We start from the raw sequence: 23,835 nt of genomic DNA on the forward strand, positions 1-23,835 counted from the left end.
AATCTCCTTTTCAGTGCATCAGCCACCCGATCCCTGCACACAGCAACCTTCACAGGAGGAATTAGAAACATCAGGAGTAGCTCCATCCCAGGCTATGGGAGGCAGCCCCTGGGATGAGGATGCTGGAGCCCAGGATGAGCTCAGGATGAGAGCAGAGGACACGGTGCCTGTGCCCTGGGACACTGGGTGCTGCCCTGGCAGCATGGCATGGCCTCTGCTTGTCCCCAGGGCACGGCCACGTTCCATGCAGCAGGTCCATCCCAGCAGCTCTGTCTGCTGCCCTGGCTCAGCAGAGGAGGACAGAGCCAGTCACAAGTGGGGTCTCAGAAGTGGAACTTGCTTGCAGGTTCCTGAGCTTGCTCAGCGGGCTGTGCCGCTTTATTCTGAGCTGCACCACGGAGCCGTCCTGTCCGGCAGCTTTCAGGTCGATGTGCTCGTTCTCCGCTTTCCCGCCTTCCTGGACGGAGAACCGCAGGATGCGGCGGCTCAGAGCCGGCTGAGCCGCGGGGTCCCGCTCCGGCCGGACACCGCCCGCCCCGTCCTCGGCCGGCCCCGCTCCTGCTCCCCCCGGCCGGGACGCCTCGGCGGCCTCGCTCCGCGGGCGGGGCGGGGCCGCACCGCAGCCGCGTCCCGGGACACGGAGGGGCGGCCGCCGCTCCCCTCCCTCCCCTCCTCCCTCCGGCTCCTGCCGCTCCTCTCCCGCCTCACTTTGGGCTTCTCCTCCGACGTGGCCGGGGCTCACCGGGGCCCGCGCTGCGGGGCGCGGCCGGCGGCCAAGGGGGCGCTGAGCCGCACGGGGGCGCTGTGCGCCGGCGCGGGAGCGGCGTGAGGGGGGCGCCCGGGACAGCCCTGGACAGCCCAGGACAGCCCTGGACAGCCCCTGGACAGCCCCTGGACAGCCCGGGACAGCCCTGGATAGCCCCTGGACAGCCCTGGACAGCCCAGGACAGCCCTGGACAGCCCCTGGACAGCCCCTAGACAGCCCCTGGACAGCCCCTAGACAGCCCAGGACAGCCCCTGGACAGCCCAGGACAGCCCCTAGACAGCCCTGGACAGCCCCTGGACAGCCCCTGGACAGCCCGGGACAGCCCTGGATAGCCCCTGGACAGCCCTGGACAGCCCAGGACAGCCCTGGACAGCCCAGGACAGCCCCTAGACAGCCCCTGGACAGCCCAGGACAGCCCTGGACAGCCCTGGACACCCTGGAACAGCCTCCGGACACCCCGGGAGCCCTGTCTGAGCACCCCCGAGACACCCCGGAACAGCCAATGCTGGGGTGTTCAGATCCCCTGAAGGGGAGAAGAGGCAAGTTTGCCTCGATCCACAGTTGCGGAAATAATTCGATTCTAAACATACCCGAAAGAGAGATTAAAACACAAACAAGGTTAAATGTTGGGATCCAATGTGATATTTCAGCTTTTTTGCCCTTTAAAAATTTTTTTAACTTTATTCTTCCATAAAAGAGAAAAGAAAGAAGATTGAAAAGTGGGAAAATGCCAAGAATAATGACGTGACGCACAGGAAAGGGGTTACCGCCACCATGGGTCCAGCGCTGGCTTACAGGGTGCGATGGGTCTTTCCCCGGCAGAGTCCCTCCGACAGCGGCCCAGCGAGGGAGCAGAGCCAGGCAGCAGCACCAGCGCTGTGGGAAGGCACGAGCAGCCTCACAGGAGCAGCCGGGCAGCCGCGGGCAGCACACACAGCAAAGACTCCCACACTCAGTGGATTTAGCAGCTGCAGCTTCTGTGGCAGGCTAGGCACTTCATGATAGGGTTTTGAGAGTGGCAACGTCATGCCCACCTCAAAGCAGCAGCACGTCCGTGGGCAGATTCATCTTTGCTGCCTTCAAGTTCATTGGCTGCTCGTTGGAATCCAGGTGAAGTTCACCTGACCTATCAAAAAACTTATTGCTTGCTTTTCTCACGTATCAAAGCTTTGCTGCTTGGTCTCCCGATGTATCAACTGCAAGCTCTCTTCGTCACTTCAAACAGGGTTTATTTTCCAAAATAAAGCAGGAACTAAAGTTTTTGTTAGAGGCAGTTTAAAACTTTAATTTTCAAACTTCAATCTTCGAAGAGGCAATGAAGACACATTCCTTACTCTTTACGCGTTCACTACATGGGGCCAGGTGAGAGGAGGCAGCGGGGCAGGAGGTTGGTGCTGCCAGAGGTGCCCCTGAGGGTAGGAGTGGAAAGGGCTCCGGACTTCTTCAGAGGAAACCCCCTAAATATGAGGTCCATCCCGCCTGAGTCCACTTCTCTCACAGGCAGCGCTTTCAGCTGGTGGCTGTGCCAGGGCTGCCTCCTCCAGCCTGGAGGGCCTCCTTGGGGTTGAAGACTTTCCCAGCACAGCGGTGTTGTGGGGCCAGGAGAGAGGAGGTTCTGCCCCAAACCTCCATCTCAGCCTGTCCTCCTTCCCTGGCCGTGAGGAAAGCAGATACTGGTCCCTTCAGAATATGCTCCAAGTCTCAAGGGATTTTCCCTTTTCCATTCCCTTTCCTGGCTGCACCCCCTCAGAGATGAGCAAAGTGGCACAGAAGCAACCAAGAATGGCCCCTCTCTTCCACTTCCAACATCCACATTCCTCCACCTCTACCAGTTCTTCAGCCATATTGATACTATTAAAGTATCAAATAGCACATCCTGTGAGCTCCAAGAAACATGAACGGTGGCTCTACAAAACCGCACGGCCTTAGATCATCTGCTTGCAAGCCAAAGAAAAATGTGTGCTATTATAGGACAGGAATGTTGACCTTACATCAGTGATGGGTTTGAAATCCAACAGTCGGGAATCACCTCAGTAGAAAGAGCAGTAGAAGGGCGGCAGAAAGAAGAAAATTCTTCTTGGTGGGAGTGGCTTACCATGGCTGCCAAATTGGAGACTGCTATGAAATGCATTTGTGGCAGTCACCGTGTCGTGGTTTGGCTAAAAGCCAGGCACCCACGAGAATCGTAACGAAGGGCTCATGAGTTGAGATAAGGATTAGGAGAAAAACACCTTAAGGGCAAAACAGGTTCAAAACTTAAACGGTATAAAGAAAATTTATTATTAACAGAGTCAGAGGAGGATAATGAGGAATAAAATAAGCCTTTTGAACACCTTTTTCCCCCCAGTCCCTCCCTCCTTCCCACCAACAGTGCAGGGAGACAGGACACGAGAGTTTTGGTCAGTTTCTCACTCGAAAAATCTTTCTTCAGTTCGCTTAGGGAAAGGAGTTGCTTTTTCTGCTGTGCTGTGGGGTCCTTCCCATGGGAGACAGTTCTCTGTGACCTTTTCTAGCGTGGCTCTAATTTTCACAAACACCAGTCCCACCCGACCTGCTGTAACGTGAGTCCCTCCCGTGGGCAAAGCAGTCTTCCCGAAACTGCATAGCGTGGGTCATTTAGTTCATGGGGCGGAGTCTTTTAAGGACAAGCTGTTCTGGTTTTGAAGCAAAAGCTCTCTTTCTCTATCTCTGGAAGGAAGGGTCTTCTCTCTCTGCTCGAATTTCCCACTGGATTACAGCTTTTTAGCATCCACCCGCTCCGGTGTGAGCACGTTTTATCACGGGCGGTGAGTGGATCTCTGCGAGCTGTCCCGAGATGGCGCCGGCCGCACGGTGCCGGCCGCTGGCCGCTCCCGGCCCCGGGAGGGCCCTGGCCCACGCGCCTCCCCACCCCTCCGAAGAAGAAGGACTGCGTGCGTTCTTGTCCTTCTTCAGTATGTCATCACAGAGGTGTTACCAACGTCTCTAATTAGGCCAGCAACATGTCCATCATCAGAGCCTTCAGGGATTGGCTCTGCTGGACAGAGTAGAAGCTTCGAGCAGCTTCTCTCTCAGAAGTCGCCTCTGGGGCTTCCCCCGCTCACCAAAAATAAACCCCAGACTGTTTTAAACTAACACACACCTTAATCATTGTATTGTGTGTACTCACTTGTATTCAATGTTACGGCTCTTGTAACACTGTGCTGGAAAATGAAGTATGGAGACTTGTCTAAAAGAGAGTCGCAAGAAAAGAGGGGACTTGATAAATAAGACAGAGAACAGAAATTTTCAGGTCCCCTGAAGTTGCTGAATAGAGCTCTAAAACTAGCAAAAAAGATAAAAGGATGTAAAGGTATGCACAAAGGAGGATAAACGTAGGTGGAACCAGTGGAGAAACAGATAAAGAGGACTACAGAGGGTTTTTTTCAAGTTAGGTAACAAAAAGCAGCAGTGCATGCCCAAAGAAAAAGTTCAAAGAAAGGTCACCTGTAATATTGAAGCACTTGGTGAATGTGACCACCAGACACCCCTTATGACAACCTCCAGGACCAAAAAAGGACTTCCAGGAGAAGGCAAATGCATGGAAATTAGTTCTAGGAAAGTGGTGTTTGTGTATTAGCTGGGAGGCACATTGTGATGGATAGGTGTGATCGGGACGGAATAACAACGGACCCTGTTACGAAGTTTCACCACAGACGTCAGATTAAAGGAGATATTATTCCGTGTGTCCGGCGCTAATAAAGAATGCCTGCTTGCTAATGCTTCAAATGAATAAAAGTGTTTATTTACAGCTAATTTCACTATCAGTATCCTACTCTCTAACTAACTTCCTACGACTATATGCTTTCCCTCCCACAGCTCCCACTCTCCTCAGTCTTGCGGTGACAAGCAAGCAGGCAGAAGAAACCAGGCGAAGCCCTCGGTGGCATCCGGGCTTTCAGTTCAGAGGGGCCATGGAGGCTGCCCATCAGGGGGGAGCACGGCGGGGCGGCGCCCGTTGTCCCCTCCGCCCAGCGCTTCACGCTCGCTCAGCGGCCACCTGCTCTCCTCCTGCCCGTTTCTGTCCAGCTCCTCCAGCTCTCTCCGGGCACGCTGGCGGGGCACAGGGCTCGGCGGCCGGTCCCCATCAGCCAATCTTCGGCGCCGGCCACCTCCAGCAGCTGCCTCCTCCTGCTGCTCCTGCTGCTGCTGCTGCCGCCACCGCGCCACGAAGGGATGGAGGCGGCGGCGGTGGCGACGCGGGGCCAGCCCGGCACGGTTGTCCTGCCCCTGCAGCAGGCGGATGGCCCCAATGGGCTCTTGGCAGATGGGGCAGGTGGCAGCGGCGTCGGGGGCAGCCCGGGGCTGGATGCAGGCGTGGCAGAACACGTGTCCGCAGGGCTCCACGGCAGCGGGGCTGCGGAGGGGATCCACGCAGATGCGGCAGATCCTGACGGCTCGCGGCGCTGCTGGCTCTTGCCTGGCCTCCTCCATTGCTGCTCCCGGACCTGACTCCTCTCAGCTGCTGGCAGGACTCGAAGGCTTGGCTTCCACTGGTGGCACTCAGGTGTTCCTCGGCCTCTCGTGGGACTCACAAGCTCCTCGGTCACTGGCAGCACCCAGAGGCTCCTTGGTCGCTGGCAGCACTGAGAAGCTCCTCAGACTCCGGCAGCGCTCCGGCTCCTCACACACTGGCAGCACTCGGAAGCTCCTCGGCTGCCAGCGTGTCCCAGGCTGAGTGCTGTGGCACTGCCCAGCGCTGGTGTCCATAGTTACCTACCCACTGCAAGTGATGGCACAGTGATCATGACTGGTGACATCACAGGGCTCTAAGGGGCACACCCAGGAGCTCCCCCATGCACAGAGACGGACCCTGTGGCACAAAGCCGACCTGGCCGTGGGCTCGGTGTTCACCCAGCTGCCTTCCAGGCGGTCTCTGCTGGGGTGGGGCTGTGCCAGTCACACTCGCCAGGAGCTGCTCTGCAGAGCTGCTTTCCATGGTGTGTCCTGGTGCCTGGGGCTGCACCTCGCCAGGGGCAGGACCCTGCATAGCCCTTGGTTGAACTTCAGGAGGTTCCATCAGCCCATTTCTCCCGGTTGTTGAGGTCCTTGTGGGCGCAGAGTCATCCTCTGGTGTCTCTGCAGCTCCTCCCACTGTAGGAAATTCAGCAAACTTGCTGAGGGTGCCCTGGGCCCCATTATTCAGGCCACTATCAAGAAGGAAGGCCCAGTACTGATGCCTGGGCTAGACTTGTCAGAGACTGAAATATTATAGTTTATGGCTTAAACATTTTCATGAAGGGCTTTAAAAACTGTATTACAAAAGCTGCAGAGAAGACTACCATGCCCTGAATGGGCTCTGAGAGGCCCATCACCACTCGCTGATGAAGATAAGACAAAGTAACAACTCAGGGCTGGGGACATTCACAAAGCACAAGCTTAACACCTCCAAGGTGCAGAGCACAGCCCCAGGCCTGTCAGCTGCCAGGCTGGCCCAGACCCTGCACCAAAGGGTGGAGGGAGAGAGGCTTTGGATGCGTGTTGGAAAAGCCTCTGGGCAGAGGCGCAGTGACTGCCCGTCCTCCACTGCGCAGAGGAGCCCAGCTGAGGGGCCCCTTCAGCCGGGGAAAAGCCGCAGCCGTGGGAAGGACAGCAGGGGGGCTGTCATGGCCCATCCAAGGCCCCCCAAAGGGGCCCTCAGACCCTACACCAGAGATGATGCAACAAATCCACAGTGTTGGGAGGGACAGTGTCAAACTGGCCCCTGCACGGGAGCCACGTGGGCATTCGCACCTGGCCCAAAGTGGGCATTAATCCCTGGGATTCTGTACTCTCCGGCGTGTGGCAGCGTGGTGCAGCGTGGCGCAGTGTGGCGTGGCACGGCGGCAGGGGACCCTCAGCACCGAGGAGACCAGATGGAAGGGAGCAACGAGACGTCATTGGGACTCTCGGAAGAGCGATACGCTTCCTAACCCTGTCACCTCTCTCCCTGTCCCCCTCCCCCTTTTACTATTAAATAAAATACATCCATTGTTTGGCACCAACATCTAACCTCCTTTGGTTTTAATGTCATTTTTGGATGTATTTTGAACATTTCAAGTTCTTTCCGGTTTATATGCATAATTTTTCTTTGCTCTTCTGGGTCTAGACTGGATCGTGACAACACTGCTGATGATCGGCCTCCACCTCAGCTTCACGCTGCTGATCAACACCCTCTACTTAAAAACCCGGAGTACCAACAGTTAAAATCACTTCCTCACAGGGCAGAGCCTATTTGCAAAGTTCCACCTTCCCCAAGCCTCCTGCTTTCTCCGAGCTCATGAGAAATGTCTGGGTGATCATTTATCAGCCCCAGTGAGCATTTTCCCCTTCCAATACAGCAGCTTTGGAATACAACATAGAATCTGTTCAGTTGTTTGCCTCTTCCTCCACTTTTCCTGAAAATACCATTGTAGCACTCCACACCGAAACCACTGCAAGACACTGAGGTTGTTTGGCAGAGACTCTCCAGCACCAGGCACCTCCAGGGCCCTGCTGCTGCTGCCGCCATCCCTGCCACCACAGCCCCGCTGTGCAGGGAATGGAAGAGGCTGTGATGACAACAGGCCACCCCAGCACAGTTATCCACCTGCAGCTGGGAGGCCTGTGGTCACAGCGCTGCTCCCAAGTACCACTGGCAACAAATTCCAGCAGTTCAAGGATTTCTGTAGGATTTTGCAGCGCTGAGAAGTTGATCTCATCTGGATTCTGTGCTGGGGAATTGCTCACCATGTTTTCGTCGCTGGCCACGTTGTCCCCGCCGGCACCGCACGGGCGCCGGCTCCATTCAGCGCCTCTCTGTATGCGGAGCGCCGAGAAAGAGAAACCGCTGCCGCCGCCTCTGCCCTTCTGCTCGCAGCAGCAGCTCAAAGTAATATTGAAGCACTCGGTGAATGTGACCACCAGACACCCCTTATGACAACCTCCAGGACCAAAAAAGGACTTCCAGGAGAAGGCAAATGCATGGAAATTAGTTCTAGGAAAGTGGTGTTTGTGTATTACCTGGGAGGCACATTGTGATGGGTAGGTGTGATCGGGACGGAATAACAACGGACCCTGTTACGAAGTTTCACCACAGACGTCAGATTAAAGGAGATATTATTCCGTGTGTCCGGCGCTAATAAAGAATGCCTGCTTTCTAATGCTTCAAATGAATAAAAGTGTTTATTTACAGCTAATTTCACTATCAGTATCCTACTCTCTAACTAAGTTCCTACGACTAAATGCTTTCCCTCCCACAGCTCCCACTCCCTCAAGCAAGCAGGCAGAAGAAACCAGGCGAAGCCCTCGGTGGCATCCGGGCTTTCAGTTCAGAGGGGCCATGGAGGCTGCCCATCAGGGGGGAGCACGGCGGGGCGGCGCCCGTTGTCCCCTCCGCCCAGCGCTTCACGTTCGCTCCGCGGCCACCTGCTCTCCTCCTGCCCGTTTCTGTCCAGCTCCTCCAGCTCTCTCCGGGCACGCTGGCGGGGCACAGGGCTGGGCGGCCGGTCCCCATCAGCCAATCTTCGGCGCCGGCCACCTCCAGCAGCTGCCTCCTCCTGCTGCTCCTGCTGCTGCCGCTGCCGCCACCGCGCCACGAAGGGATGGAGGCGGCGGCGGTGGCGACGCGGGGCCAGCCCGGCACGGTTGTCCTGCCCCTGCAGCAGGCGGATGGCCCCAATGGGCTCTTGGCAGATGGGGCAGGTGGCAGCGGCGTCGGGGGCAGCCCGGGGCTGGATGCAGGCGTGGCAGAACACGTGTCCGCAGGGCTCCACGGCAGCGGGGCTGCGGAGGGGATCCACGCAGATGCGGCAGATCCTGACGGCTCGCGGCGCTGCTGGCTCTTGCCTGGCCTCCTCCATTGCTGCTCCCGGACCTGACTCCTCTCAGCTGCTGGCAGGACTCGAAGGCTTGGCTTCCACTGGTGGCACTCAGGTGTTCCTCGGCCTCTCGTGGGACTCACAAGCTCCTCGGTCACTGGCAGCACCCAGAGGCTCCTTGGTCGCTGGCAGCACCCAGAGGCTCCTCAGACTCCGGCAGCGCTCCGGCTCCTCACACACTGGCAGCACTCGGAAGCTCCTCGGCTGCCAGCGTGTCCCAGGCTGAGTGCTGTGGCACTGCCCAGCGCTGGTGTCCATAGTTACCTACCCACTGCAAGTGATGGCACAGTGATCATGACTGGTGACATCACAGGGCTCTAAGGGGCACACCCAGGAGCTCCCCCATGCACAGAGACGGACCCTGTGGCACAAAGCCGACCTGGCCGTGGGCTCAGTGCTCACCCAGCTGCCTTCCAGGCGGTCTCTGCTGGGGTGGGGCTGTGCCAGTCACACTCGCCAGGAGCTGCTCTGCAGAGCTGCTTTCCATGGTGTGTCCTGGTGCCTGGGGCTGCACCTCGCCAGGGGCAGGACCCTGCATAGCCCTTGGTTGAACTTCAGGAGGTTCCATCAGCCCATTTCTCCCGGTTGTTGAGGTCCTTGTGGGCGCAGAGTCATCCTCTGGTGTCTCTGCAGCTCCTCCCACTGTAGGAAATTCAGCAAACTTGCTGAGGGTGCCCTGGGCCCCATTATTCAGGCCACTATCAAGAAGGAAGGCCCAGTACTGATGCCTGGGCTAGACTTGTCAGAGACTGAAATATTATAGTTTCTGGCTTAAACATTTGCATGAAGGACTTTAAAAACTGTATTGCAAAAGCTGCAGAGAAGACTACCATGCCCTGAATGGGGCTCTGAGAGGCCCATCACCACTCAGGGCTGGGGACATTCACAAAGCACAAGCTTAACACCTCCAAGCTGGAGAGCACAGCCCCAGGCCTGTCAGCTGCCAGGCTGGCCCAGAGCCTGCACCAAAGGGTGGAGGGAGAGAGGCTTTGGATGCGTGTTGGAAAAGCCTCTGGGCAGAGGCGCAGTGACTGCCCGTCCTCCACTGCGCAGAGGAGCCCAGCTGAGGGGCCCCTTCAGCCGGGGAAAAGCCGCAGCCGTGGGAAGGACAGCAGGGGGGCTGTCATGGCCCATCCAAGGCCCCCCAAAGGGGCCCTCAGACCCTACACCAGAGATGATGCAACAAATCCACAGTGTTGGGAGGGACAGTGTCAAACTGGCCCCTGCACGGGAGCCACGTGGGCATTCCCACCTGGCCCAAAGTGGGCATTAATCCCTGGGATTCTGTACTCTCCGGCGTGTGGCAGCGTGGTGCAGCGTGGCGCAGTGTGGCGTGGCACGGCGGCAGGGGACCCTCAGCACCGAGGAGACCAGATGGAAGGGAGCAACGAGACGACACTGGGACTCTCGGAAGAGCGATACGCTCCCTAACCCTGTCACCTCTCTCCCTGTCCCCCTCCCCCTTTTACTATTAAATAAAATACATCCATTGTTTGGCACCAACATCTAACCTCCTTTGGTTTTAATCACAGTTTTGGATGTATTTTGAACATTTCAAGTTCTTTCCGGACTATACACAGAGACATAATTTTTCTTTGCTCTTCTGGGTCTAAACCGGATCGTAACAACACTGCTGATGATCGGCCTCCACCTCAGCTTCACGCTGCTGATCAACACCCTCTACTTAAAAACCCGGAGTACCAACAGTTAAAATCACTTGCTCACAGGGCAGAGCCTATTTGCAAAGTTCCACCTTCCCCAAGCCTCCTGCTTTCTCCGAGCTCATGAGAAATGTCTGGGTGATCATTTATCAGCCCCAGTGAGCATTTTCCCCTTCAAATACAGCAGCTTTGGAATACAGCATAGAATCTGTTCAGTTGTTTGCCTCTTCCTCCACTTTTCCTGAAAATACCATTGTAGCACTCCACACCGAAACCATTGCAAGACACTGAGGTTGTTTGGCAGAGACTCTCCAGCACCAGGCACCTCCAGGGCCCTGCTGCTGCTGCCGCCATCCCTGCCACCACAGCCCCGCTGTGCAGGGAATGGAAGAGGCTGTGATGACAACAGGCCACCCCAGCACAGTTATCCACCTGCAGCCTGTGGTCACAGCTCCGTCTGTCCCAGGGATTTCACCTCTCAGAGTGTTGGCTCTTTGTCCCCCCTTTCCTATCACACGGTTGGTATTGGCCCAGTGTCAGCTTTTTGTGGCCTTTCTGTGCAGGGCTGTTGAACTCTTCTGTGGCTCAGAGCCGAGCTCCCTGTTACATCTCATTAACCCCTTCTTTCCAAGTTCCCTTGTGCACCCTCCTAGTGCCCATTGCAGGTGCTGGGGCACTGTCCCACTCCTCAGCTCTGGTGTTCCCATCGCTATCTGCTCCCCCACCCCAGTCAGGACAGCTTTCCATCGTGGCAGCCTTGCAAAGGACCAGTTAATCCTCATGAAGTGTCTCCTTATGTGCCAGGCTCCGCTCTTGGTTACGCTGGAGATGCTTCTTCCCAGACCTGAGCAGGCACCTTGGCCACACAAGGACACAGCTTCACCTCAGTGCCATGGCCCAGCCAAGGCAAAGGGTTGATCAGCTTGGCAGTGCATCAGCCACCCGATCCCTGCACACAGCAACCTTCACAGGAGGAATTAGAAACATCAGGAGTAGCTCCATCCCAGGCTATGGGAGGCAGCCCCTGGGATGGGGATGCCGGAGCCCAGGATGAGCTCAGGATGAGAGCAGAGGACACGGTGCCTGTGCCCTGGGACACTGGGTGCTGCCCTGGCAGCATGGCACGGCCTCTGCTTGTCCCCAGGGCACAGCCACGTTCCATGCAGCAGGTCCATCCCAGCAGCTCTGTCTGCTGCCCTGGCTCAGCAGAGGAGGACAGAGCCAGTCACAAGTGGGGTCTCAGGAAGTGGAACTTGCTTGCAGGGGTGCCCCATCCCTGGTGGGTTTGGAGGCACCACCCCTTAGTGCTGGGAGCGGGGCCAGTGGAAGCACTCAGGGAACCCAAAATGGTTATACTGGTCCCAGTCCCAGGGCAGGATGGGGCCCGGAGCCTGGGGCAGCCCAGCAGGGGAAAGGCAGCTCCAAAGGCTTTAGCACCAGCTGTCCCTGGCCATTGCTGGCTCTCAAACAAAGCCCCCACAGCTTCCCCCGTGCCTTTGGTTGGCCCACTTTGGGCCAGTGCATGCAGGAAAGCCCAGGGCACAACCGGGACCCTCATCAGCACTTTCCCTTCTCTTTACAAGGCTCCACAGTTCATCTTCAAGCACAAGGAGATTCAAGCCAAACGGGGATGGATCCCTGAATCATCATCTCCCTGCCGTGCACACGCGGAGACGCCGCTGGCAGCGCCAGAACGCAGCCCCTGCCCGGACAGCCCGGCTGCCTCGGACAGAAGGTGGAGAGCAGCCACCACGAGAGCTTGGCAGAGTCCATCCCTTTGTTCCTCCCACCCGAGTCTCTTCTGGCAGCTGTCAGAGACAGTCTGAATTAAAAGCCACCTGCAAGTCCTGCCCTTGGAGCGTCCTGGCAGCAGCCAGGGCCTGGCACGGTGCAGCGCGGGCAGCGGCAGCAGCGAGGGCTCCCGGCCACCTCAGCTCCTCAGGTGCAGCTGGAGCAGCTTGTGCTGAGCTCCACGGGCCCGGCCGTGCAGAGGGAGGGTTTTATCTGAGCCCACGGCAGCCTGGGGAGCCTCCCCTCCTGGCAGGAGCCACAGGCAGCTTTCCTCAGCCCAGACCCTCCCAGTCCCTGCACAGGGGCCTGCGGGGGCCCCACAGCCAGCCCTGGGCAGGCACCGGACCCCGCCAGAGCAGGCAGCTCCATCCTCCTTCCCCACCCCAGCTCCCTCCCAGCTCCGTCTGAGCCCCCAGGCCACCCCAGTACATGAGGGCTCTCTCCTAGAGGTGCCAGGGCACAACAGGCCAGAAGCTCTTGCCAGGACACCCAGCTCTTTCCTTAGAGAGCAGCCTTACTTCCAGCCCAAGCTCTTCCTTACCCCTGAACATCTCTGGGAACAGACTCCTCCTTTCAAGCCCAGCAAGAGCCCGAGGCAGTGCCCATGACCACACCACACTTCTAGGTAAGGAAGAAATTAAAACTCAAGACCTTTACTGCTTGTCCCTGCAGGGGTCATCAAAGCAGCGTGAAAATCCAGGTATTTGCCCAGGGAGCAGGCACAATAAAGTATTTCCTGCTGAGAGTTACTTTTTGTAGGAAAAAAAGCTCCTGAGATTTGTGTTTTCTATCCTCAGTTGCAATGGAGGAATCTTGACATATTTTAAGGGCAAGAAGATTAATTTTGGGGCCTTGGAAACCTGCAAAGGGGATAAAGTTCACAGACAGCCTCACTTCATACCTTTGCTTTTCCAGGTCTTTTGTGGCCTGGCTCCTTCACCACCACCATCTTCATCCCAAGAAGGAAGGAATTTTAAGTCAAATCCCCGCAGGAAGTCCTTCAGGTCTGAGTTGTGCTGGTCCCACCAGCTTCATGCTCTGGTCCCTGGAGCTCCCACAAGAGAGTGTGTGACACCCTCAACTATGAATGAAAAGCTGATGCTCTGCTCCTACAACTGCTCCATTGCACACATAATGAACCCAAAAGGTAAGGGTGGCCTGTCCTCCTGTCTCCAGCAGGACTGGACTCAAAGCTCTCCTACAAGGGGCATTGGTTCTTTGTTGACCCAGTGACTGCTGATGGATCAATTTATTTATTTATCTATTTAATGGTTTACTAATTTTTGAGGCTTTTTTATGTGATGGTGCTGCTTTAGGGGAGTTCACAGCTCAAGGTGTCAATGGGGAGTGTCTGCTCAAGCAGGAGCTGCAGGTCAGGCTCCAGCTGAGGCTCCCAAGCTCCCTGCTTGGTTCTCCTGGCATCGAGGCTGCCAATAAACCACATTCCCATCCCTTCCTGCCTCCAGGACAGCGTTGACACAGAGGGTATCCAGGGCTTGGACATTGGCCAAGTCACTGTCATCTTTTCCCAGACCAACCAAGCCCCACTGTACGATATTGTCATTGTTTATGGTTAATTAAACCATTAGCCATATGGTTCATTAATTAACTATAAACCACTGCTTATGGTTGATTACCATATCCAACTCCAGTAATTGACCTAACTGGGGTGTCAGTGCCCTGTGAGGCAGTGTGGGTCAGTTGAGAGTGACGAGGTGAGCCTCAGGGGGAGCCTGGCCCCGGTGGCCACAGTGAGCTCCTGCGGGTGCCAAAGCGGAGGCGGAGGTGCGCAGTGCTCCACTGTGATCTCGCCACGGGCAGAGGGAGGTCGTGGCACCTGGGGGGGCTGCAGAGCCAGCTCTGGCCATTGTGTTTGAGCAAGGGCTGTGCAAACAGCGCTACGTGCCGGGCCAAGGCTGCCGCTGCCATTTCTTGTTGGCAGCAGAGGGTCGGAGGTTCAGAGGGACAAATTCGGGTCCAGAGTCTATGTGTGAGGAGAGCTGTAACTCATCAGAGTCATGACAGGCGCTGGGGACTGAGAGCTGTGGCCTCAGGAGCAGAGTGGGTGCTCTATGTAGGGCTCTGGGGCCGGAAGGGAAGAGCAGACTGAGGTGGATGTTGTGAGGAAGAGGAGCACAATCTGCTCTTTTCCTTCCCGCATGTTTGCCCAGACACTCTGCCCCTGCACCAGGTCCGTGGCTGCCTTCATTCCTTCCTCCTGCCCTGTCTCCCCTGATGTCCCTTCTCACCTGGCTCTTTGGCCTGGAGAGATCTCTGTCTTGCCATGGAGTCTGAGGGCACATTTGTCCCACAGGAAGTGGACAGAGTCCTACAGAAAGCCAAGGAGCTGAAGAAGGTGGGGGTGGACTCCCTGATACGCTGTGGGTTCAGTGAGGGGGATGGGGTGCACTGGGGCTGTGTGTGAAGGTATATCCCCCACGCCGCACCCCACAGCTGCATAAGTGGTCCAAATACCAGTTCTTGGCAGATGTTAAAACATCCCCTTCTCTGAAAATGCTGTCGAGGCTGCGGCAGCAGCAGCAGGGCTGGGGTAGGAGTGTTTGCTGAGCAAGCAGCTGCCGATTGCACAGATGGGACTCATTAGGCTCCAGGTGGGTTGAACTTTGTTCCAGGAATCACCTATTACAACTTGTGCTCCCCTCACCTCTGCTGCCTTGGCTTTGGATCCTTTTCTCTGCCATGGGCCAGGGGAATGATCTTCCTCTGGGCCATTTTTCATGGAATCACAGAACGGTTTGGGTTGGAAGAGGCCTTAAAGCTCATCCCATTCCACCCCCTGCCATGGGCAGGGACCATTTCCACTATCCCAGGTTGCTCCAAGCCCTGTCCAACCTGGCCTTGGACACTGCCAGGGATGGTGCAGCCACAGCTTCCCTGGGATAAGTTTTATTTCTATCTTTTCTGCCTCATTTGCTTTCCTCACAGTTATCTTCTGTATCTTCTGCAATACCCTGATCTGGGGCAGCTGGCAGGACTGCTCAGAGGGGCTTCTGTCCCACCAGACATGGAGCTGGGTGGAGTCGATGCATTTTTTGGTGCCTGTCCCTGGGATGCTGTAAGGAGGCAAGAGCTGATATTTAGGAAAACAACTAATTCCCTGCAAAACCAGGCTGGGGGAGTGCAGATGGCACACAGCGTGGATCAAAGCAAGAGGTGTGTGCGGGCATGGGGGGCATGTTACTGCTACTGGCACAGATCATGAGACATCCTTCCCCTGTCAGATCCGTGTGGAGATACTCACCCAGCAAAGCTCAGCTGGGAAGCAGGGAAGAATGGAGCAGAAACTGTTGCAAACAATCAGCTGGGACACCACATCCCTAAAGGAGCTGTCTCCTCTTCCCATCAGTTGATCCCATCTTCGAAAAGGCAATTTCTGAGTAACGGGAATGCAGGTCCAGGCTGGGGAGAAGTGAGGAGATGAGGAACTGAGCCCCAGGAGAGAGGGAATGGAGCACTCCAGGCTGTTTGGCATTGAAAGGGGAAAAAGGGGAAGCCACAGACCTACACGTGGTTTGAAGTGTCTTAGGATGAATGACAGATATGAGGGCAGCTCACAAGGAGTGGAAGAACTCTCTGGGTGTCTGTGTAGCTGCGGTGGTTTCCACCAGCCTCGCAGAGTCTGCAGACCATCTCTGAGGGGTGGTCTATGTGCTCCCATGGGTGGTAGCTCCAGGGAGGGTTGGGCATGATGCCCCTCCAGAACCGCCCCTGCACCCCAGGGAATGGATATCACTGTTCAGAGACCTTTGGACCACTGTCCTTCTGTTGGTGCAGGAGGTGTCTCTTTCCAGATGTTCCTCAGCCAGTCTGGGAGAATTATTTTCCTTTGAACAGCTAACACCAGGAGATAGTGCAAAAAACTGTTCTCCACCTTTACATTGCTCCTTAACCTCAGCTAATCTTACAGATCACGACCTTCTAGATGTCCCCTGCCTTCCCTTTCACCGTCAAAGTCTCTGAGAAGGAGGTGCATGAACATGAGAGTTTGACAACTGTGAACTGAGTAAGGGATGAGTTAAAGAAAAAAGAAAGAAAAGGGGATAGTTCCTCAAACTGGGAACCCAAACTGGGAATCTTGCCATGTGTTAGAGCTCAAAGAGCAGCCCCAGGTCCAGCTGTACGTGCTGTTCCTGGGGCAGGGCTGTGTCTTGTGCCCAAGAACTGGAGTTCCTGTCTTGGGTCAGCCAAGAAGATTGCAGATGCAGGAAAATGACTTGAGCAGACCCAGCACCCCACTGAAATCCTTCAGGAGATGATGATGTCCAAGGTTTGGGTTGGGATACTGCTCCCTGGTTTGTCCCCTCAAGCCAAGACCCTGAGTGCTGCCAGGAGCTGGAACCGGAGCTGGCCACAGTCCCGAACTCCAGGTGCCCCAGCTGGGGACAATGTCCCTGGCACAGGACTCTGGCCACAGCACATCCTCTGTGTTCTCCCAGTGCCCTTTCTGCTTACACCTCTTTTATTTTTGGTCGGTCACCTGTGACCAGGAGAAACTGCACCGTGGCTGCTGGACAATTGAGCAGCCTGTACTTTGGCATTTGTGAGCGCAGCAGACATAACCCTGAACTGCTCCAGGTGCCTATGTCTCTCCTTAAAACCAGGACAGCTCAACTTGCAGTTAATCCTTTAATTCAGCTTGGATTGCTGAAGGTGGGAATAACCTCTGAGCCACCACCTGTGCCCTTTAACATGAGATACTCTATATAGTCTATATACTCTTACCCTGCTGTAAGCACCCTCTGAAAGCTGTCCACACCCTGGAATGAGAGAGGCAGCTCAGTTTAACTTTTAGGGGCTAAACCAATGCAACCTGCTGCTTTCTTTGTCTTCTCTAGTTGATTAAATCCTCTGTCACAGCCAGAGCCTGCAAGAGTTGCTAATGGAAATACTATGCTAAGGAGAAAAAAGCTGATGGGTCTCTTGGTATAAAGCTCTCCCCCAGGGAAGCTGTTTGCTGCTGTGCTCTGAAAATCTGTGCTGGAATCCCTCGTGGTAGACAAGGAAGGACACAGAGGTTGGTGGCTCCAACTTCCCTGAAGCCTGCTGTCATTACACAAGTCTGGTGACCTTGACTAAAGGCCAGGTCTTTTCTCGGGGATTTCCCACCTCAGAGAATGTGCAAAAGAAACAAAAATCTTGTTTGTAACAGGATCTTCACAAAGCGTTTCCTGCTGTTTGTTCATGTTATGTCTCCATGACCTGTTTATGAGGATGGTGTTGATGTCAGCACGGGGCTGTGGGACTCCTGTGAGAGCCAGGACTCAGCAGAAACGTTTGGTTTGATGGAAAAATCCTACTGCTGCATACAAGAAACCATGGCCCAGGATAAAATGGGATGGAAATGGATTGAAGTATGGGATCAAAGCCCTACAAAGAGTTGGGGTCTTGTTGCCCCATTCCTTGGTCTGACCAGGGGAGAGCTTTGTGTTTTTGCCTGCGTGCCAGGATACCGCAAGGACTGACTGCTCCCAAAGGAATGGGGACCCCAGCCTGATCCTTGTCCTCCAGAGTCTCCATCCAAGGTGAGCAGGATTGGCCCTGGACAACAGCTGGACTCAGCTCAGAGTCCAGATCTCCTGGGAATCTGGTGGTGACGAGGGAGGTCTGAGGCTGGGATCAGATCTGGGGACAGATCTGAGTTGGAGACAGCCTGGGGACCACCAGGCAGGTCCAAGGTCTGGCTGAGGAGTGGCATCTGTCTGTGGGTTGGGATCAGGCCCAAGAAGGCCATGGCCAGGCAAGGGCAGAGCTGTGGTGGAGCTGGGGACCAGTGCTTCTCCAGCATTGCTCAGGCAGGAATGATCAGCTGAGCATGAACAGGCTCCTGGAAGATTTTAGTGGAGGTCCCCAGTGAGGCTGGAAATGAGGGAGGATGGGGTTGTAGGAGCAGGTGATGCCTTTTGGTAAGGGATGTCTCTTGCACATGACCAGCGTTTCTCCAAGGCTCATTGCCTCTCTCTCCCCCTGGCACGTGGCCCTGGCACTCTCTGGCTGTGGTGTCCCTCCAGGTTCCACCTGGCAGAGGTGTGGCAGGACCTGCTGAGTGCAGTGGATGACAGGAGGAGGAGGATGGTGGTCAGAGGTGTGCAGGTGGAAGGGCAGAGCGTCAGATCAGGTCTTGCAAGGCTGTGGACACGGCTGTGCTGAGACTCTCAGTGCCTGGCAGTGAGCAGACTCCCCAAAAGGAATTCATTTTCTCTTCCCACTGCAATTCAAAGGGAACTTAAATTCAAAGGGAATTGCAGCGGAATGAAACCATTTCTCCCCATACCTTGCCTAGAACTTAACTGATCATTACTGATCATTGATCGCTGTACAACAACAAGAGAGGTTCTGGACTCCCCATCCCTGGAAGTGTCCTAGGCCAGGTTGGACAGGGCTTGGAGCAACTTGGGATAGTGGAAATGGTCCCTGTCAGTGGCAGGAGGGTTGGATTAGATGAGCTTTAAGTTCCCTTCCAACCCCAGCCACTCTGGGATTCTATGATTACACCTACAGAGTGCAGCCACGTCCCTCCACCTTGCGCAACTTTTAACAAAGCATCTGAAGCAAGAATTTTTCTGGTTCCTTCCTTATTCTTGCAACAGTTTTCAGGAGCTGTTAGAGCCATGTCACACTTTAGCTGGGCTTTGCCATCACATTGCCCGGTGTCACAGCACCCACATGAGCAGAGGGTGGGGACAAGGACCCAGTGGATGATGCTGGGGGGCTCTGGGAGGGCGCTGCTGCATCCTCCTGTCCACCCCAGCCCAGAGCTCCCTCACTGAGACCAGCCCCAGCCAGACCTGTGTCCTGAAGCCCCCTCATCTCTGCCTATGTTTTCTGCTCCTTTATCCCTGCAGCTGGAAATGCAATGAGGATTAAAATGCCACGGGAGTCTAAAAGTCCTCAGGAGGGGGTTTGAAATCTGCTCAGCTGGGCCTTTTGCTCCCCCCCCTTCTCATCCCAGACCTCTTAACAGCCCCAAGACTTTTATTATTTTCCACATTGCAAAACAGTAATTACTGGAAAGGACGAGGTTGTTTGAGAGCCAGGGTCCAGCCGTGCCTCAAGACTGTGCCAGCCCCGGGTGGCCCAGGAGTGAGGACGGGAGGAGCCATCCCACTCGGATTTTATCTTGATGAGAACATCTTGACCGGCCAGCAGGAAACAAATTCCTCTGTCTCTTAGGAGTGAGAGGAGGCACCAAAAGGTCAAGCGTGCCTGTGGGCTCCTCAGCGATCCCTGGGCAGGGCAGTTGTTTCTCTGGTGGTGTGGTGGTCACCAGAGGGGGTAGGGAGGAGATGCCCTCCCAGGTCCTGGGGCCAGTATTTGCTCACTGGGGTCATACTCAGCTCTTGACCTCTAAAGGGTGAGATGTTTGCACGGCTCGTGACAGGTCTGTCTTTGAAAATCTCAAGAGCAGAAGGGAAATTAATTTAACTAGAGTTCAAAGGGTCTCCAATAAAGACTAAGCTTTGCTGTTATTCTAAAGTGTTATTTCCATTAATTCCCTTTTAATGCTGCTTTAAAACTACAGGGTGGAAGGGAATGTTGGCCAACAGATTTTTCTGTGGTTTCAAAACAACCACTACTAATCAGCAGGGAATTATATTGGCTGTAAGAGTGTTTAAATGGGAAGGTGGCTTCAACCAGGACACATGTAGCAGCGTGTAGTTGTGGTGACAGATTAAAAATTAGCTATTGTGAAGCTTCCCGCATGGACAGGGGCTTAATGATTACCATAAATTAACTAACTGGAAAGGGGTTGAACAGCAAGTGGTAGAGTTCAGCTTGACCCACTGGTGAGCTGACCCTTTTCCCGTTCATTTAATGCCCAAATCTCATTTCTGGCCAGAGCAGCTCTCCAGCAGCTCCAGTGCTTGGGTGCAGTGGTGGGTGGCTGTGCCAGTGCAGCTGGGCTGCCTGGGGACTGTGGAGGGTGAGAAGAGGTTCAGTCCCTGCTCCCTGGGTCAGATCTAGCAGAGAGAGCTGCTCCAGCAGATGCTCCAGCCCCACATCTGGTACTGCTGGTGCTGCTCCGGGAAGCCGGTTCCCAAGTTTTCCCTTCTTGGTGTCTCCCCTTGCCTTCTCCTTTGTGTCCTTCTGGCTGCTGGCCTCTGCTGCCTGCTCCACCTGCAGCTCCATGCCCACAGCAAAGCCACTTGCAAAGTGACCCTTTGTCCAGCAAAATCCACAGCATCACTCTGCAACAGGCTCAGAGCTGCTCCCCTGGCTGCATCTGCCAGGACCTGCTCCAGTGATGTCCCCCTGCTCCTTTGGCACCCAGCTGGGTGTCCCCTTATGGCAGTGGACTGGCAGTGGCTCACCCCCAGGTTCACCTTGTGCTCCTCTACTCTTCCTCCCCTCTCACTACAAGGTCTTCTTGACCAGCTCTGCCACAGTCTTGCCTCTGTCCCCATCCCTGGGCTCTGCTACTGCAGGGGAACGTCCCTGGATGTGTGCACAGTGTCTCATGAGAGCCACAGCTCCCTGCCTCTGGAAATAAGCCACTTTTTCTCCTGTTCTCAGCCAGCCACATCTCTGGGATGGTCCAGCATCTCATTGTGGGAACATGCCCCTGTGGAAACCGTCTGGCATGTCCCAGGGAGCTGGACACAGCCACTTTGTGGACAGAAGTGTTGTGCAACTGCCTGGTGTGTGCCCTGGTGTTGGACCTGGGGTCCTGCAGGAGAGGAGCAGAGGGTGCTGCGGCCACACAGGGCAGCTGGCACTCCTGCCATTTCTTTCCCAGATAGCAGTATTTACCAGTTTGTTCCCACAGATTTTGGAAAATATACAGGAGGCAGGGCTGAGTTATCAGGCTCTCTTTGCAAGAGTGTCTTCAGCAGGAATTCACCACCTTCCCTTCCAAAATCTTTTCAGGAATATCACAGTTGCACAGAGTTGCTGGTAATCCTGTTAACCTTTGGGTTAATTAAGCAAGCAGGGATCCTTCTTTAGGAGGAATGGCACTAATTGCATGTCTGAGAGGGTGAGTTTTGCCTGGACCGCTGGCTGGTGGAGCAGAAACCACTGCTGACTTCAGCAAGGGGGCTGGGCAGTTAAAGAGGGGCCTGCTTGGGCAAGGAGGTCAAGAAAACCTGTTTCCTCAGCACTGCTGGGCCAGCTGGTGTTTGCTGGAGCGGGGGATGTGCATGGGGACGATGTGGGGCAGTGGCACCGTCCTGCAGAGCTGCCATGCAAGGCACGGAGGGTCGAGCTGCTGGCACCTGGCTGTTGAGCTGCCATTAGTTTCCAACCTAAAAATGCAAATCTGTAATGGTATGAGCTGGTAAGCAGCTCTGGACAAGAGGCCCCAGTCTGCAGCTGGGCTTAGTACTCCAAGCTGGGAAGAGCGGCTTAAAATCGACAGAGAGCTCTTTGTTTGCCGTGTGCGGTTTAGAAATTAGGCAATACTTAGAAGCAATACTTAGAAGCAAATATTGGTTCAAACAACACCAGCTCCAACTCTCCAGTGGCCAGTTTGGCTCATCCCAGGTAGAAAACAGCATTTTGCAACACAGTCAAAACCTGACACCGAATATTTCTCCTAACCAGTGGGGAAACAGGTTTGTGGCATTTCCTGAAAAATAAACTAAGCACGGTGACTCTGCAGTTGGAGCATAGCACCAAAATTGACACATAGATCCAAAGAGGGCCTGCAAGCCTGTTTCTGGAAAGCCAGCCACAGCTCTCCAGGGATCTGTCAGGCCTTGGGAGTCACAGGGAATGCCAAGCTGGTCCCAGTCCATCATCAGCCAAGGCCATGCTCTCAGAGCTGGAACTCCCACAGTGGCTTACAGCTGCTGCAAGGCCCATGCTGACCTGGGCTCCAGGGCATGCGTGACTCCCTCTTCCAGGAGAGGCTTGGCATCAGGCAAGAAGGCTGGGATTTCCCCCAGGTTCTTACACAGGCGAGGTAAACCAGTTCTGCAGAAGCCCCCTGACTTCTCCCTGCCCCTCCTGGGTGCCTGAACACTGAATTCCAGAACGGTTTGGGTTTGAAATTACTGTTAAAACCCATCCAGTTCCACCCCCTGCCATGGGCAGGGACACCTTCCACTAGCCCGGGGTGCTCCAAGCCCCATCCAACCTGGCCTTGGACACTTCCAGGGATAGGGCAGCCACAGCTTTTCTGGGCATCCTGTGCCAGGGCCTCGGCACCCTCACAGAGAAGAATTTCTTCCCAAGATCCCATCTAACTCTGCCCTCTGGCAGTGAGAAGCCATTTCCCCTTGCCTTGTCACTTCATGTCCTTGTCCAAAGTCCCTCTCCAGCTCTCTTGGAGTCCCTTAAGGCACTGGAAGGGGCTCTAAGGTCTCCCCAGAGCCTTCTCTTCTCTAGTCCTACTGCCCACACTGCTTTGGATGTGGCCCAGCAGACACCTGGCTGCAATTGCACAGTGCCAGCTCATGTCCAGTATATCACCCATCAGTTCCCCAAATCCTCCTCCACAGGGTCCATTCAGGACCCAGCATCACCATCTCCCATCTCCTGAGACAGGCACCTTTGCCACTTGAGTCCAGCCTCAGCTTCTGTCCCACCATTGCTATTGACAGAAGGTGATCTGGGAAAATGTGTTCCCACCAGGCTGCTCTTCCTGCCTTCACCTGCCTTCACATGTGGGGCCAGGACAGGACAGGAATTTGAGCCCAGCTTTCGTGGTTGACCATGCTGACATCCTTGTCATGGGCAGGCTCCAGCCTTCTCCAAGCCACAAACTGGAAATTCCTATTTCTATAGGGAAACAAGTTAACTCCCAAGCCCAAACTCCTGGCGAGTGTGTATTGCCCTCTTCCCTCAGCCCACCCCACCTCGAGGTTCAGTTGATTCCCCTTTGGTTTTTTCTTCCATTTTCAGGGCATTTTCTCCTTAGTCGCTCAAGGTGACCTGGGTTTTCATCACAACTGCCAGCCCTAGGAACAACATTAGCTCCAAAAGCTTCCACAGTTGAATAGGAGCACCTCTATGGAAATAACTGCTCCAAAGAGTTGGGTGAGATACCTGTGATGGTGTGGTGCCTTGATCACAGATTTCCCTATTTCCCTCTTTTTTGATGTTTTCCAGAGCTCCGCACACAACCGGGCTCGGCTCCAGCCCTGTTCAGCTGCCTTGGCTCTGGGATGAGCTGTGCCGTGGGCAGCAGCCAACTCTGTGGTAAAGCCAAGTCTTCTCCCACACAGCCATGCCAGCTCTAACTTTATCCCAGCTGCACCCACTGTCCTTTCCTTAGGACACAACCAAAACTCCAGTGCAGCCTCATCTCAACCACAAACCGCAGCGCACACACACAGCCTTGCAGTAATGAGGGAGATGTGGAAATAAACAGTATTATTTTACCTTGTGTTTCACTTGGCATTGTTCTTCCCCCGGGGTTCAGCTGTGTTTATGCATCACCAATGACCCGTGGTTGGGCAGAGGGTGTATTAATTTGTATTTCTTCATCATTCATGTAATTTTTAGCAGCATCCTCTTTTGGAAAACACAACGGCCGGGATGTGCGGTGTTGCAATGCAACGAACTTGGGATGTGTGACAATAATTCGGGTTGTTCTATGAAGATGGAAGGGTTGACGTTTCTGGGTAACTGGGACAAAGTCTGAGGGGCACTGACTTAGCTCTGTCCTTTCTGGTAAAGCTGCTCCTGCTCACCGGAGCCAGAGCATGGAGCTCTTGCCTTGAAAGGTGACAAAAATTCCCAGCATGACTAAAAATTGGCCTTTGCTGTTTAATCTCAGCTTAGTCAGCCAGACACAGGC

At 55.1% G+C, this 23,835-nt stretch overlaps 1 protein-coding gene and 1 long non-coding RNA gene across 3 annotated transcripts; one reads left to right on the plus strand and one right to left on the minus strand.

The window, feature by feature from the left end:
* Nucleotides 1-7,932: 7,932 nt before the first annotated feature.
* On the minus strand, nucleotides 7,933-13,250 carry LOC120410496 (E3 ubiquitin protein ligase DRIP1-like). Its single transcript, XM_039557319.1, has 2 exons — nucleotides 12,976-13,250; nucleotides 7,933-9,264 (listed from the first exon to the last, which is right to left on the minus strand). The coding sequence occupies exon 2, from the start codon at nucleotides 8,602-8,604 to the stop codon at nucleotides 8,074-8,076; it is 531 nt and encodes a 176-aa protein (XP_039413253.1). The 5' UTR covers nucleotides 8,605-9,264; nucleotides 12,976-13,250; the 3' UTR covers nucleotides 7,933-8,073.
* Nucleotides 13,251-17,203: 3,953 nt separating this feature from the next.
* LOC109146199 lies at nucleotides 17,204-23,416 on the plus strand. Of its 2 annotated transcripts, none has more exons than XR_005602599.1 (3): nucleotides 17,204-17,446; nucleotides 17,541-17,617; nucleotides 22,938-23,416. It is a non-coding gene; the product is annotated as an uncharacterized LOC109146199 (long non-coding RNA). The 2 variants fall into 2 exon arrangements; XR_002048095.2 differs by having other exon boundaries at nucleotides 23,145-23,416.
* Nucleotides 23,417-23,835: the final 419 nt, after the last annotated feature.

The sequence above is a fragment of the Corvus cornix genome, chromosome 9 (genome assembly GCF_000738735.6).
Source record: "Corvus cornix cornix isolate S_Up_H32 chromosome 9, ASM73873v5, whole genome shotgun sequence".
NCBI lineage: Eukaryota > Metazoa > Chordata > Aves > Passeriformes > Corvidae > Corvus > Corvus cornix.